The sequence below is a fragment of the Nannospalax galili genome, unplaced genomic scaffold (assembly GCF_000622305.1).
Source record: "Nannospalax galili isolate Female #2095 unplaced genomic scaffold, S.galili_v1.0 scaffold24, whole genome shotgun sequence".
NCBI classification, from domain to species: Eukaryota; Metazoa; Chordata; class Mammalia; order Rodentia; family Spalacidae; genus Nannospalax; species Nannospalax galili.
Genome location: NW_008352654.1, coordinates 990,651 through 1,007,910, shown reverse-complemented (window position 1 = coordinate 1,007,910; position 17,260 = coordinate 990,651). Strand labels below are relative to the sequence as shown.

General features: G+C 38.0%; 1 protein-coding gene and 1 non-coding gene across 6 annotated transcripts in view; both read left to right on the top strand.

Annotated features, from left to right (window-relative positions):
• The window catches only part of Ylpm1 (YLP motif containing 1), a 94,062-nt gene that overhangs the window by 14,698 nt on the left and 62,104 nt on the right, over positions 1-17,260 (top strand). For 4 of the 5 annotated variants that reach the window (XR_003846534.1, XM_029554378.1, XM_017802366.2 and 1 more), the window contains exons 2-4: positions 3,433-3,669; positions 4,506-4,685; positions 5,668-6,644. Coding sequence is in view for 4 of the 5 variants with exons in the window: in XM_029554378.1 (XP_029410238.1) it covers positions 3,433-3,669; positions 4,506-4,685; positions 5,668-6,644 (1,394 nt within the window). In the remaining variant the exon portion in view is untranslated. The remainder of the gene's footprint in view (positions 1-3,432; positions 3,670-4,505; positions 4,686-5,667; positions 6,645-17,260) is intronic. The other variant, XM_008849734.3, reaches the window with a different exon arrangement.
• On the top strand, positions 11,859-11,961 carry LOC115067113. Its single transcript, XR_003846547.1, has one exon. It is a non-coding gene; the product is annotated as a U6 spliceosomal RNA (small nuclear RNA).

Sequence of the window (17,260 nt, the reverse complement as noted above, 5' to 3'; positions counted from 1 at the left end):
CTGCCTCTGCCTCCCAAGTGCTGGGATTAAAGGCATGCACCATCACACCTGGCTTTAATTTATTTTTTTATTTTTATTTTATTTGTATGAGTGTATTGCCTGCATGTATATAAGTGCACCCTCAGAGGTCAGAAGAGGGTGTGGAATTCCCCTGGAACTAGAGTTATGGATGGTTGTTGGCCACCATGTGGATACTGGGAATGGAACCTGAATCTTCTGCAAGAACAGCCCTTAGCAGCTCTTAGCTGCTGAGCCATCTCTCCAGCCCATCAGTGATGAGTTTTTATTTTTATTTTTGTTGTTCTTTGTTTGTTTATTTGTTTAGATAGGGCCTCCCTGTAGCCCCAGCTGGCCTAGAACACACTATATAGACCGGCTGGCCTCAGTTTCATAGAGAGCCACCTACCTCTGCCTCCTGAGTGCTGAAATTAAAGGTGTATGCCACCATGTCCAGCTATTTTTATTTTTTTATTTATATGTATGTGTATGTCTCTGTAGCCTGTGGAGACCAGAAGAAGGTATAGCAGCCACTGGAGCTGAGCTATAGATGGGTATGAGACACCCGGAGGGTGCTGAAATCCAAACCTGGGTCCCGTGCAAGAGCAGCAAGTGCTCTTAATGGCTGAGCCATCTCTCCGTCCCTCAGCTGGTTTTCTTTAAAGTCACCACAAACACTGAATTAGTATTGAACCTTTGTTCCTAGGGCAAATACAGAGTGAATCTGAGTCTGATCTTATTTTCTTCAACCTATCAATACATAACCTTGTATATGTGTTTCCTCTTTAAAGACACTTTACTTCATATTATTATTTATTTGGCATTCAGCTCATGGTCAACAGTTGTGCAACACTTGCCTGAATGAAATTTACCGAATGCATCTTTTTCTGTAAGGATAATCACAGCCTTTTTACTCTTACTTCAACATTATGATTGGGGGCATTTTAAAGGGCAAAATAACTAACCAAAACACAAAAATGTGAAAAATGTGTTACTAACCACACCATGGAGAGGACACTCAGCTCAAAAGCTGGAACCAGAAGGCAGGGTATCACCTTGTTCTACCTCAATAGGGCCATTCAAAGTTTTCACTGCTCTTCATATGTTTATAAATGACTGGGGAAGTTTATGAAGTACTGATATTGGAGTTATTTTTTTCTTTTTTCTATGTGTGTCCTTTATGAGTGTGTGTGTGTGTGTGTGTGTGTGTGTGTGTGTGTGTGTGTATTTACCTATATAGGCGTGTATGGCGGCAAGAGGTTGATGTTGGGATGTCTTTCCTCAGTCATTTTTTCACCTTTTTTTTTTCTTCTTCGAGACAGGGTCTTTCACTGAACCTGGAGCTTGTGATTTTAGCTAGGCTGATTTGCCAGTGGACCCTCCAGGATCCTCTTGTCTCTGCCTTCCAGTCCTGGGGTATCAGCCAACACTGTAGTGCTTGGCTTTTATGTGGGTTCTGGGAATTCAAACTCAGACCTTCATGCTTTCATAGCAAGCACTTTACTCTCTGAGCCATCTACCAGCTCTTGATTTTGTTGTTGTTTATTTGTTTGTTTTAGACAATGTCTTGATACATAACCCCAGCTGGCCTTGGTCTCACAATGTAGTCCAGACTGGCCTTTTGCTTTTAACCCTCCCAAATTCTGGGATTACAAGTGTGCAGCACTGCACCACTATGCTGATCTATTTTCTAACTTTTTTTTCAATGTTGAAATTACTGTTTGTACTTTTGAAAAACACAAAATAGTCTTCCAGAAAATTTAATTACAATGTAATTTGGATGATGAATCTAAAAATTTGAAAAAGATTTTAAAAGCATATTATCATGTATATGTGTATGGGTAGAGTAATGGTACAGTAAGTATTTAAAAGAGATAGATATTTGGAACAGAATAAAGACTAAAGGTATGATTATTTGGTTTTGTTAATTACAAAACTTCTGTGATTAAATCTTAGCAAACTAAAGGCAGATTATAAACAAGTAGCTATGTGATTTGAAATGATTTCTCAATCATTTATCCAAAAGACTGTTCTTGGGGTTGGAGAGATGACTCAGAGGTTAGGAGCACTGGTTGCTCTTGCAGAGGACCTGGGTTCAGTTCCCAACATCCACATGATGGCTAACAACCATTCGTAACTCTAGTTTCAAGGGATGTGATCCCCTTTTCTGGCCTCCTTGGGCACTGAATACATATCTTGATGAGTCAGGATCTGTTAAGTTTAAGGTCAACCTTGGTTACATAGTGAGTTCCAGGCCAGACTGATTTACAAAGCAAAATTCCGTCTCAAAAACAAAAATAAAATAAAAGACTGGTCTCACAGAAGCATTTTTTTTTGTTTGTTTCGTTTTGTTTTGTTTTTGAGACAGAGTCTCATGTAGCTCTAACTTGCCTGGAACTTAGCTAAGTAGACCAGGCTGACCTCAAACTCACAGAGATCCACCTGCCTCTTCCTCTTGAGTTCTGGGATTAAAGGCATGTGTCACCAGGCCTGGCCAGAAGCATATTCTTTTTGAGAGTAAAAAGTATGTTAGCTGATGGGACTGGAGAGATGGCTTAGTAGTTAAGAACACCAGTTGTTCTTGCACAAGACCCGGGTTCAAATCCCAGCACCCATATGGCAGCTAACAACTGTCCGTAACTCCAGTTCCAGGGGATCAGACAGCCTCTTCTTCTGTTCTCCGTGGGCATTGTATGACACGGGTGCACTTACCTACATGCAGGCAATATATGCATACACATAAAATAAAAATAATAAATAAAATTTTTTTTAAAGTTAAAAAAAAAAAAGTATGCTAGCTGAGCCCACTAGTGCAGGACTATAATCCCAGTTACCTAGAAGGCTGAAGCAGGAATATGACAAGTTCCAGACCTGGCTGGGGTATAGGGTAAGTTCCAAACAATTCTGGGCCACCTAATAAGACTCTGTCCAAAAAAGTAAAAAGAGGCCTGGGGTATAGCTTGGTGGTAGAACACTTTCCTGGCATGCATAAAACCCTAGATGCAGTACCCAGTAGTACTGAAGGAAAAAAAAGTATGCAGAATTATTACATATGATTTAATTTAAATGTATACATTTGGGAGAGGAACTACAATTTTTCTTCATCTTAGGAAGTTGCCTTTCTCACTCCAGCTTTGCTTTTTTTACATTAGATACATGAACACAGATACAAATGTAGCCTAGTCAATACCAGTTGCAGAGATACATAATTATCAATTAAAATTCTTAAAAATGGGCCAGAGAGATGGCTCAGCAGGTAAAGTCTCTTGCTACTAAGCCTGATGACCTGAGTTCAATCCACGGGACCCACATGGCAGGAGAGTCTCTTGTAGGTTGTCCTCTGATCTGCACACACACACTCTGTGGCAAGCGTGTGCCCCCCACATACACACACACGGAATAAATAAAATTCTTAAAAATGGCTTGTATTTGTAGGAACAGCAACAGTATTGGTATCGACAGCATCTGCTTAGTTTGCAGCAGAGGACAAAAGTACATTTACCAGGACACAAAAAGGGTCCTGTCATAGCAAAGGATGTACCAGAGCCTGTAAAAGAAGAAGTTACAGTACCTGCCACCAGTCAGATTTCAGAACCTCTTTCATCTGAGGAGCCCCCATTACCACCTCCAAATGAGGAGGCACCACCTCCTCTCCCACCTGAGGAACCCCAGGTAATTAGTGTTTATTAAGTCATCTAGCTTTTTGTCTGATTCGTTTGTGGACACTTTTGTCATAATATATATATATATATTCATGTGTTCAAGCACCTGTAAAATTCCACTTGTGAAATAATCTGATGTCTTCCTTATCAGGTATAACAGAGAGGGTTTTTTTAGGAGGTTGAATGAGAGTGAAGAATTAGATACTCTTCTGAGTGGAGAGTCCTAGCACAAAAGGGAAATGCCCGTGTGTATTCATAGTGACAGCATAGGGCAATAGTTAAGAGCTTCATCTTTTAGATCAGCTGCCCAAACACTGCCACTTATGGTGGTGACTCTGGGCAAGTTAGCTAATCATTCTCTACTTTTAATTTCCTCATCTGCAAAATGGACATATTCAGATCTTATGGTTATTAAGCATTAAAAATGGCCATCTTGGTCACACAAAGCATAGTGACTGGAACATGGAAAGTTACCACAATAGTCCAAATGTTATTCCTCCAACTTTACTGAACCATGATTACATTGTAGTCCACTACTGCAAAATGAAAAGAAAGAAGAAAGGGAGAGAGGGAGGGAAGGTTTTCTCCTAGGTTAAACAGTACTATAATTATAGATTTACTTCCTGCTGGGGAAATAGTTGTCCTATTTAAAAATGAGATTGTTATTCCAATGAGGACTAGAATTTAAACTCCTTTTTATTACTACCCGTCATAATAACAAAAATAGGTATTTTGTCTAAATAATGGATATCTTTTCAATCAGCCCAAGTAGTAGGGATTCTGGGTTTGATTATTTTGGTTTCTATTTTATGACTTACAGAAAATTGTATTTTCTCTTACCTGTAGTCTGAGGATCCAGAAGAAGATGCCAGATTAAAACAGTTGCAGGCTGCAGCAGCACACTGGCAGCAGCACCAGCAACATCGAGTTGGCTTCCAGTATCAGGGAATAATGCAGAAGCACACTCAGTTACAGCAGATCCTACAGCAGTACCAGCAAGTTATACAACAGCCACCACATATACAGGTTAGTACTTCTATAATTGACAAGAATGAAGTTGTCCCAAGAATGTGTAAAGAATTTGTTACCCCTAAGGCAGATTTAAGTGCGTATAAACTTAAGATAGCAAGTATTGACAATTACATATTTTCCAAAGGATGTCCAAGTTAATCTGTCATATTATCTGAGGGTTTGGAAAAGGGTGGGTAAGTAGGGTAGGGTCTCTTGGTCATGGCAGAGTCTCTTGTCTTCAACAGGGCCACCACCCATTTTTCCTCTACCTTCCCTCTCTTCTGCAGGGCCACCTCCTGTCCTCCCCCCACCATCTCTTTCTTCTGGGGCACCTCAACCAGTCTTGCCCCTCCTGCCATGCCTCAATCTGGGACAGATGTTAGAGTACTATTGCTAAGAGATTTAAGAACTATAGATTTTTACCACATTACTACAAGTGAATCTGTTATGTCTGCAAACTGCTATAGTAATAGATAAGCATATAATTCATCAAAAAGGCCAAAAGCAGTCATATCACACATACGTATACATAAAAAAGTAAGTAGATTACTTAATAAGTAATTAAGTAGATTAATTAATAGTAAGTAAATTAATTACTAGTACTTAGTAATAAGTAAATAGATTACTTACCCTTTTGTGCTGAGACTCACTTTATTATTTTAATAAGTAATAAAGTGACTTAGATATTTGTCTTATACTTTGAGGTCTAATCTTCTGTCTATATGTTCCAGTTAAAACTGATCATATAGTTCAGTTAAAACTGAAATAGTTATTTGTGTTAGTGTTTGGTTTGTTTTTCCAACTCTGATAAGTTATTTAAGTAGTCCAAAGGAAGAGGAGTGATCATCACTGAACAATGTAGCAATTTTATCCTTTACCTCCTAAATCTTTAGTATTCTAATTTCATAAGACTTCATATGCCCTTGAGTCATTAATATTGTAACAGGATTCATTCTTTTATTACTGTCTTGAAAGAACTTTTATCCTTTATTTGTAGACCATGTCTGTGGATATGCAGCTGCGACATTATGAGATGCAGCAGCAACAGTTTCAACATCTCTACCAAGAATGGGAGCGAGAATTTCAGCTGTGGGAGGAGCAGCTTCATTCCTATCCTCATAAAGATCAGCTTCAGGAGTATGAAAAGCAATGGAAAACGTGGCAAGGACATATGAAAGCCACTCAGACCTATCTCCAGGAGAAAGTCACTTCATTTCAGAACATGAAGAACCAGTATATGGGGAATATGTCAATGCCACCTCCATTTGCTCCATATTCTCAGATGCCCCCACCTCTGCCAACAATGCCCCCTCCAGTGTTACCTCCATCATTACCACCTCCGGTGATGCCCCCTGCCCTGCCTTCCACCATGCCACCACCTGGCATGCCTCCACCTGTAATACCTCCTTCTCTACCAACTTCTGTGCCCCCACCTGGGATGCCTCCATCTTTGTCTTCGACAGGGCCTCCACCTGTTCTTCCCCTACCTTCCCTCTCTTCTGCAGGACCACCTCCTGTCCTTCCCCCACCATCTCTTTCTTCTGGGGCACCTCCACCTGTCTTGCCCCTCCCATCTTTATCTTCGGCCACTCCTCCTCCAGGAATACCTCCCCCTGGAGTTCCACAAGGGATGCCTCCTCAGTTAACCACAGCCCCAATCCCACCAGCCTCTGGTTCTCAGAGCTCACAGGTCCCAGAGAAACCAAGACAAGCACTGCTTCCCACACCTGTGTCATTTGGTTCAGCCCCACCATCAACTTTTCACCCTCCACCACAAACAGAACAAATGAATTCCAAATCTCTGAACAAGTCCACTCTGCCATTCAGTTCATTCTCATCTGAGCAAGGACTTGGAGAGTCTTCATCTACTCCATCTCAATCTGTCACTACAAACAAGGACATGCCAGTGAGATCAGGTGGACTGCTTCCAGATCCTCCTAGAAGCAGTTACTTGGAAGGTCCAAGAGGCCCAAGGTAGGTCTGGTTTTGGTTTGTTTTCTTTTTATCTTTTTCTTTTTTTTAAGCTTTAGTGGAATTCAAAAATTAATTTATGCAATTTCTGTATTTTCTTTGTACACATATATTTTTTCATGGTTTACAGTTAATAATGTTAGTACTATTTGCTAATTTGACCTGGCATAATGTAATTTAGAAAAGATTACATGTCCCTATTTCTTTGTGACTACCTTTATACTATTTGTAGATACTTATAGTCCTGAATGAATATAGTATTTAGAGAAATGGTTATCGCTTCTTATTGACTTTTCAGCTCAGAAATAATATTTTAAACCAAGTACAGTGGCATACACCTGTAATCATAGCACTTGAGAAGTAGAGGCAGAAGAATTAGGAGTTCATGATTAATATGAACTACATATTGAGTTGAACCTAGCCTGGGCTACAGGACATACTGTCTCAAAAATAAAAATAAAAAAAATTGGACATGATGATGTCTTTAATCCCAGCACTCAGGAGGCAGAGGCTAAGAACTCTTGTGAGATTGAGGCCAGCCTGGTCCGCATAGCGAGTTTCAGGCCAGCTAGGGCTCCTGGGAGACATTGTCTCAAAACTAAAACCAAAAAAGGGGGTGGAGAGATGGCTCAGTGGTTAAGAATGCTGGCAGCTCTTACAGAGAACCTGGGTTCATTTCCCAGCACCCATGTGGCAGCTTAGAACCATCTGTAACTCCAGTTCCAATGGGTCTGATGCTATTTTTTTACTTCTGTGGGCATTGCGTGCACTTACTGCACTTACAGAGATATAGACAAAACATACATAAAATAAAAATAAATGAATTAATTAAAGAACAAAACACCAAAAAATGAAGGGGAGAGGGAGAAAGTAATACTTTATTTTTTTTAATTTTATTATTTTTATTTTTATGTGTATGAGTGTATTGTCTGCATGTGTGTAAGTGCACCTGTGTCGTGCAATGCCTGCGGAGTCAGAAGGCATCAGATCCCCTGGAACTGGATTTATGAATGGTTATTAGCCACCATGTGGGTGCTGGGAATCGAGCCCGGGTCCTCTGCAAGAGCTCTCAGTGTTCTTAACCACTGAGCCATCTCTCCAGCCCTGAAAGTAATATTTTAAACTTAACTTTCTTGCTTTTAATTTATTTGACAAATGATTGAGTGGGCAAATACCATTTGTTAGAGTAGTATAAGGGTAAATACGACCTTTTCAAAAAATCATTTTGTTCAGCACATACTAAGTTCCTGTTTGTACTTAGAACAGTGACTATAACAGAAGTGTCAAAATCCCTACCTCCATGGAGCCTTGCATCTTTTATATTTTCCTTAGTTAGGGAGATGTCTTTCTTTTCTCTAAACCACATCATGTACTGAGAAAAAAAATAGTGGTTGCTGATTTTTGTTTTTATTTTTTCTTAAAAAGCATTAAATTCATCAGGGCCTGGTGGTGTATGCCTATAATCTTAACACTCAAGAGGCTGAAGAGGAGCTGCTAAGATGGCTCACTGGGTAAAGCACCTCCCTCTGAGCTGATGACCTGGGTTCCATCCCTAGGACCAACATAAAAGAAGGCGAGAACTGACTACCGCAAATTGTCATCTGAGGCCAGGCCTTCCCTGTGTTGTAGCTCCAGAGTGTATGGGCTACTGCTTCCTCTAGTTGGTCCTTTAAAAATATATATGTATTTCCGGGGCTGGAGAGATGGCTCAGCGGTTAAGAGCACTGACTGCTCTTGCAGGGGACCCGGGTTCGATTCCCAGCACCCACATGGTAGCTATGAACCGTCTTTAACTCCAGTTCCAGGGGAATCGGAAGCCCTCTTCTGACATCCGCGGCATTGCATGACATGGGCGTGCTCACATGCAGGCAATACACTCATACACATAAAATAAAAATAAATAAAATATTAAAAAAAAATTTTATGTGTGTGTTTTTCATATATATATATGAACACCACATACATGCAATTGGATCCCATAGAGCTGCCTGGAACTGGAGTTACAAACAGTTGTTAACCCACATGTGGGTGCTAGGAGCTGAATCTGGATCCTCTGGAAGAATGCTCTTAACCACTTGAGCCACCTCTCCCCTGGAAAAAAATTTTTTTATCAGCCCCCTCCATCAGAAATTATATTTGAAATGTATACTCCTTATACAAAATGCAGATTGCATAGAAAAAAATGTTAGTAATTTAATTTCATTATTGGGAAATTTCAAATGTCATAAATGTAGGATTATACTGAATTATCTTATAACCTGCTTTTTGGTACTATCTGTATATTACTTAATTTTCCATTTCATTATTGATTGATGTCATCACTTTATTTAAATCTGTAATTTTTAAAAAAATTGCTGTTTTTTGTTTTGTTTTTTGAGATAGGGTCTCTCTGTAGCCCTAGCTGACCTGATACTGGCTATGTAGACCAGGCTGGCCTCAATCTCACAGAGTTCTGCCTGCCTTTGTCTCCCAAGTGCTGAGATTAAAAGCGAGCACCACCATGCCAGGCCTTCCTTTAACATTTAAAAGCAAATGGGCTGTGTATAAAGCTCAGTTGGTAGAGTGTTTGTACTGTACAAAGCCCTGAGTTTGATTCCCAGCACTGCATTAACTGAGTGTGATGGTAGATGCTTATAATCCCAGCATTTGAGAGGTGGAGCCAGGAGGATCAGAAGTTCAAGCTTATCTTTGGCTATATAGTAAGATTGAGGCCAGCCTAGACTACATGTCTGAAAAGAATATAGAAATGTATCTCTTATTTGTTCCCTAAGTTAAAATCCTGAAACTACCATGACATACAACTCCATCCAGAATTGAGCTAAGAGAAAGTTAAGTAGAATTCCTCTGTGTACCATAAAGCCATGTTAGAGAGTTTTACATGCATTATTGTCTTCTTTCTTTGGTCTTTTTGAGACAGGGTCTCCCTGTAGCCCCAGGTGGCCTGGAACTCACTATGAAGACCAGGCTGGCCTTGAACTCTTAGAGATCTGTCTGCCTCTGCCTCCTGAGTGCACACCCATCCTGTGTTATTGTCTTCTGAAAAATCTGTGAACCAGTTATTTCACAGTTTCCCTTAACATAATGGAACTGAGAGGATAGGTAATATGCTCAGTCAAGATCACATGACTGGGAAAATAGTATCAAGCCACTTCCCAAAGCAGTAGTTTCCATTTATTTGGAATGTGAATTCCTGTCTTTCTTCTGGTTGAACATTGCCTGTTACCAACTTGTTACCATAGAAGTAACAAGTAACATTCTTACCACTTCATAATACATGTTTCTGGCTCCCCTGGTTTTTATCATATTAATGTTTTGTCTCTTTGCCTATCAAATATTTGGTTTGTAAATTTATGACCTATTTTAAGTTTTTTCTTACCTCAAAGGTACAGTTACTAATAATCTCAGTGCTGAAAGAATTTTAGAAATTATCTGTTGTAGTCACTCTGGCAGTTCATGTTTGTGTTGCATTTTAGTTTGCCATGCTTGGGTATTGAATACATTACCTTATTTATCGTGTAAATCACCTCTCAGTGATTTTTATGATGTAAATAGATAAAGAATATTGAGATTTGGGGTGGTTATAAATAAATTGCCAGGGCCAGCAGGTGGTAAAGTAGTAAAAGTACTCACCACCAAGCCTGATGACCTGAGTTTCTTCTTCAGAGTCTGCACCATAGCAAAAAGAACTGACTCCCTCAGGTTGTCCTCTGACCTCCACAATCATGCTGTGGCATATGTGTATCCACATACATACACATAAATACATAATAAAATGTAAACAAATATTAAAATAAAAAAATTGCTTCAGACAGTTAATCTGAGATGAGATTGGAATCTATAGCTTTCTGGTCTGCTTTTGTGTTCATTGTGCTTTCTATGGCAAGAAGCTGATGGACTGTACTTGAATATTACCACTGTGATAGCAAACACTGGCCTATAAAACAGAGTTTTATGGAAAGTTTATTTTGTGCATTAAATGTGTTTCTGTAACTTATACCTGTTGATTCTACTCCAACTCAATGGAGTAACACATGATGAATTATCCTATCCCTTTTAAAAAATATTTTTATTTTATGTGTATGAGTATATTGCCTGGATATATGTAAGTACACCCATGCCATGCAGTGCCCTTGGAGGTCAGAAGAGGGTGTTAAGGAGTGGAGTTGGAACTGGAGGTAAGGCAGGTTATTAGCTGACATGTACGTGCTGGGAATGGAACCCGTCCTCTGCAAGAGCAGCCAGTGCTCTTAATCGCTGAGCCATTTCTGTAGCCCTTATCATGTTCCTTTTGTACAGTGTTACTACAGTTATTTAAAAACTATCACTCACCACCTTCATTTTTACCTGCTCTGCTAGCCATATAAATCCAAATTCTTTCCACATTGTCATTGGTTCTAGCTTCCTCCTGCTATACTTTTAAAGATTTATTTTCATTTGTGTGTATGTGTGTGTGTCTGCATGTTAATGTGCACATGTGCATGTGGTTCCCACAGAGGTCAGAAGGCAGCATTGGAGCCCTTGGAACTACAGTTACAGGTGATTAGCCACCTGATGTGGGTGCTGGGAAACAATCTCTAGTCCTCTTGTAAGAGCAACAACTGTTTTTAACCACAGAGCCCTCTTTTCACAGAGATTAAATAAGTTTATTTTACTGTGTTTTGGTTTTGTTTTGTTTTGAATGGCGCTCAGTGCTTTGAGCTAAACATCAGTTTGGCTTTTCAGGTCTTCACATTAACTTTTATTAATTTAGGTCTGTCTCATCCTGAACATATGTAGTTGTTTTGTTTTTCTAAGACCTTAACTTTTGTTTGCATCTCATCTAGTTGGAATTCCAACTAGTGAATGCTGCTTGTGTTACTTTACGTATGTGCAGTATTATCAAATGCAACTTGTTTTTTTGATTTGTTTTATTTCTTTTTTTTTAGATTTTTTATTTTATTTGTGTGAGTGTTTTGCCTGAATGTACTTAAGTGCACTGTGTGCGTGCAGTGCCATGGAGACCAAGAGAAGGTGTCAGATTCCCTGGAACTGGAATTATGGACAGTTTCGCTGCTTTGTGGATGCTGGGAACTGAACCTGAGTCCTCTGCAAGAGCAGTCAGTGCTCTGAACTGCTGAGCCCTCTCTCCAGCCCCTCATTTGGTTTTCAGAAAATGGTTCTTGCTATATAGCTCAGGCTGACCTGGAACTCATTATGTATGTAGCTCAGAGTAGTTACATGCTTCGGCAGCACATGTACCAAAATTGGAACCATATGGAGAAGGTTAGCATGGCCGCTGGGGAAGGATGGCAGGTAAATCTGTGAAGAGTTCTATATTTGCAAAAGAAAGCAAAACAAAAAACTGAACTTCTTTATTTAATTCATATTTTGTTATAAACATGCAAGTGATGTTGTAAACCACACTTGAAATTTTTTGTTTTTTGGGTCTTTTTGAGACAGGGTCTCCCTATAGCCCCACCTGTCCTGGAACTCAGTATGTAGACCAGGCTGGCCTTGAACTCACAGAGATCTGCCTGCCTTTGCCTCCAGAGTGCTGGGATTAAAGGCGTGCGCCACCACACCTGGCGAATTTTTTAAGCTAAAACTGGGGATAAAGACAAGAACTGAGAACAGAACTAAATTGATTTACCAGAAACACTGTTGTGTAAAATGCTTTGAAGTTTTGGAAAGTGCACATTTAGGCAGCTTTCAAAAACTGAAGATTTCCCAGAAGTTAAGTCAAAGCTGCAACACAGCATACTGCACTGTTGAGAACAAGGGCAGTGACTTTGACAGTGAACAGGCGTGTATTGGTACAGCCTTTGGTTCCAGAAAAGTGCCTTTGCTCCAATAAGTTGTCATGTCAGTGGCTGTTTGTTTCTTAGAACTTTGTACTTTTCAATAATGAAACTTTATTGAAGGTTAGCATACAGAAAAGTACCAGATTATAAGTGTTTGACTTTGTGAATTTTTACAAAGGCACACTCATGCAATCACTACTCAGATCAATAAATAAAAATTACAAGTATTTAAGAAGTCCTTCTTGGTCATCTTCCACCAACTCAAAGATAACCACAATACTGACATTTTCTACAACAGATACCTATTTTTGAGCTTTATATTAATGGAATCCTACTTTTTTTAGTGTGGTGATTTTTACTTGATATTGTATTGTGAGATTGTGTAGCAGTTTTATTTCTGGCAAATATTCCATTGTGTGAATATACCATAATCTGTTTATTTGTTCTAATATTGATGGTATTGATATTTTTTAGTTGTGATGAAAAATACTGCATCATGTTTTTAAATTGCATTAATTAAGTTAATTTATTTATTTGATATGTGTGCATGAGTGCATTCCACAGTGTACATGTGGAGATCAGGGGACAACTTGTGAGTGTTGATTCTCTCCTTTCATCCTGTGGGTTCCTGGTGATGAAACTGGTCATTAGGCCTGGCAGTAGTGCCCTTACCCATTGAGCAGTCTCACTGGCTTGGAAGACATCTTTTGGTGCCGTATATATCTTTGTGTGTGTGTGTGTGTGTGTGTGTGTGTGTGTGTGTGTGTGGTATGTGTTGTGTGTGTATGCTTTTGTTTAAGTATTTGTATGTGTGGCTTATGATCGCACTGTATGTACTTTTTGAGTTTGTCATTTTCCTCTGTATTACTGTCAGATTCATGTGTGTGGTAGTAGTTTGTTTCAAATTCTCATTTCTGTACAATTTTCCTTTGTTTGGATGTACTACAATCTACTTAAAGGAATTATTTGATCATAGGATCTGGTCTGTGAATGTTCTGTATTGATATTGTTAAACAGTTTTTCAAGAGATTGTTTCAGTGTATACTTTCACCAGTGTTGTTTTAGTCTGTTGGTTTGTTTTGATTTGTGGGTTGTTTTTTTTTTTTTTGGTATCCTTTTAATACTTAATATTAAACATTAAAGTTCAGCAGTCTTGGTGGGAGTCTAGTGCTGTTGTGATGATAGTTTTATTTTGCATTTCCCTCATGACTAGTGAAGTTATACTCCCTTCCATTTGATTGTTACTAGGTTAAATTTCCTCTTATATGGAATGCTGATGCAAGTCTTTTATCTTTCTGTTGGATGATCTGTTTTATTCTTACTGATTTATAGAAGCTCTTTATATTTTCTAGGATTCAGTTCTTTATTATATGTGTTGCAAATTTCTCAGTCTAGAGCTCTTTTCACTTTGTTCCTCATTGGAGCAGAAATTGTCATTGGCCATCTAAGTTCAATATGAATTGTAAAGTGATTTATGGAAGAATTTAAAAAGATACTGAAAAACAGCTAGAAGTTTTAGTAAGTAGTTTAAGAGAGTAAATTTACTTTGCATCAAGTACTTTGATACATAAAAATCACAAAAGATAAAATAATTGTCATATGCCCTTTCAGCAATCAAGATGGTCTAAATTCTTGCCTTTGACTACCTTTCCTAAGGGATGGCACTACTACATGTCCTCTCTCTTGAGTTTGAGAATATGCATCTAGAATATTGTCACCCTTGGACTCATAGCAAGTTCATTTACATCATGAATTGGACACAATTTTTAGCTCGGAATGCTCTTCTCTTCACACTTAATCTTTTGATTCTGATCATTTTAAAACAACTTTTTCTGTCGGTTTTCTTCTTTATTATTATAAATAAAATTTTTTAGAAAAAGCAGGTTGCACCTATAGTGTTTTTGGCAATTCTGTGGCGATGACTTTAATTACCTTTGTTTCGTCCTCTTAGACACATCTATCATTTTGTTGTTGTTGGCACTGAATTTTGATCTTTTTTTTTTTTTTTTTTTTTTTTTTTTTTTACTTTTTGAGACAGGGTCTCCCTGTAGCCCCAACTGTCCTGGAACCCACTATGTAGACCAGGCTGGCCTCGAACTCACAAAGATCTGCCTGCCTCTGCCTCCCAAGTGCTGGGATTAGAGGTGTGTACCACCATGCCCAGTGAATTTTGATCATTTTAAGCATAGTTAAAATTGATGTGTGAGGATGAATGAAATCTAAAATAAGGAAATCACAGAATGTTTTAAAATGTAGGTAAAAATAATTAAGATCTCAGGATTATTATAGATTTATGAAAGAATCCAAATGATAGCTGCATGATAACATACACATTAGGGTATGTTTAGTTTTGGTTTTTTTTTTTTACATTTATTTGTGTCTGTGTGGATGTGCATGTGCATGTGGAGGTTAGAGCACAACTTGCTGAGGTCTGTTCTGTACTTCCCTCATGTGGATTCTGAGGATTGAACTCAGGTTGTTAGACCTGGCAGCAAGTTCTTTTACCTGCTAAGCCATTTAGCTGGCCTCCCTGCCCCTCCAAGTGTTTTGAAGACAGGGTCTTTATGTAGTCCAGACTAGTTTTGAACTTGCTATGTAACCAAGACTGGCCTTGAACTTCTGATCTTCCTGCCACCATCTTCCAAGTGCTGAGATTATAGGTGTGCATTACCATGCCTGGCAAGAGATTCTTTCTTGATTTTAATTTAAAAAAAAAATATTTATTTAAGCTGGGCGTGGTGGCGCACGCCTTTAATCCCAGCACCTGGGAGGTAGAGGCAGGTGGATCTCTGTGAGTTCGAGGCCAGCCTGGTCTATATAGTGAGTTCCAGGACAGCTGGGGCTACAATTTATTTTTTTATATATAATAACCACATAATTAGAAGAAGCATTTCATTACAATTCCATTTCAATAACAATTTCCAGAGCTAAGGTGCATCTCTTTCAAAATTGGCTGTAAATTTTTAGGTTTTTTTGATTTTAATTTGATGATCTAGTTTGTAAATCTTTTCCTTGAGGTAATTAATGCCTTTTTTGTATCCTAGTTTTAAAACTCTAAGGCCATAATATTTTTTATTAACCTTTTCTTTTTAAATCAACACCACTTATAGAATGAATCATTCTATGTTGTTGTGGCTGTTAATATGTGATGTGAGGTAAGGGTTCAAGTTTGTTTTCTTTAGAGCTTTTCAGTTAAGTTGTTGGGAAGGTTATAGCACTTTACCACTTGGCAGGCTCTTCATCATAAATCATATGACTAAATTTATTTATTTGTTTCTGGACTGTCTCCATCATTTATCTGTCTGTCCTTATACCAGTGTCAGACTGTAGTTTTATAATAAATCATGATATTTATTAATAAAAATACTGTCTTCCTTCCAATTCTGTGGGTCTAAAGAACTATATGATAATTTCTGCTTAGTTCTGTTGAGACAGGGTCTCATGTAGCCCATATGGCCGTGAACTCAGTTTGTAACTGAGGATGACCATGAACTAACTCCTGGTATTTCTGCCTCCACCTCTCAAGGGCATGGGTTACAGTTGTATCCCACTGCAACTGACTCAGATGGTAAATATTTTATGTTCTATCGGCCACATTGTTTTCTGTCAAATATTGTTTTTCCTTGTTTTCTCCTTGTTTTAAGCCATCAGAACATGTTTAACAATTACTCTTCATTATATTATGCCTCATAGGTGGCAGTTTGTTTATACTGCTATGGATTGTCTTGATTGTTTTTATTAGACTTCAGTTTTCAAAAGCCTGCTGGTATTTATTTAGATGAGCCCTTCATAGAATCTATTGACCATTTTCAAGAAATTTGATACCTTTATATTGTATTATCAAGACTTTTTTCTTACAAGTCACAACTGGTACAAGGACTGGAATTTTGAGCCTCTTTTCTATGGCTGTCTTACTGGAACTAGTAAGAGACTGTGAATGGTGCATCTTGTCTTCAGGTTTCCCTTTGTCATCATTTTGTTTATAATAGTTTCTTATCTTTAACACTTGGTTATGCATATTAGAAAACAGACATTGGAGCATACCTGTTAATCCCAGTACTTGCGGGGTAGAGGCAGAAAAACAGTTCCAGACCAGTGTAGTTTGGGCTACATAGAAAGGCCCTGTATCAAAAAGAGAAGGGAAGAAAGGGAAGTAAAGAATTAATTTTACATGAAAACTAAATGGGGAGGAATTTGATTCTATTGTATATTCTCATGGTCTATTGGTTTTAGTATGTTTATGCAAATCGTATGATACAGATAGTATCTTGCTTAAGGGTATTGTTTCTTTATACTGAATTTAAAGGTGTTGATATAAATGTTTTAATTCTACTTCTAAAAGTTTCCTACCTAGTTTTAGATTTATTTATACTTAACTGTATAAACAATTTTTAAAAATACTTAAGATATTTACTTTTCATTGAAGCAGTGTGTAGTTCATTCATTTTTATATGATTATAGTGAATGCATATTATGGATTTTACTATATTTCAAGTACATGTTTTGTCTTAAAAAGTGACAATATGTCATTGCATTAATGTAAAGATGGTTTATATTTATGCAAATGTTTAATGTGATTATCTCTTTCATATATTTATTCAAAAGACCTAAAAGCTCTTTGTTTTTATAAATGGAAAAACATTTGGTTCTGTCATTTTGTAACACCTTGAATATTTGAATATGAATAGTGATAACTATTTCTTTTTTGTATGTAGTGTTAGAAGTATATATCAAATAATTTCAACATTTTTCTGATCCACAAAATGAAAATAAACTTACAGCCATTGGTTGTTAATCAGCAAAACACTAGAGTTTTTTTACCTTTTTCTACCATGTTCT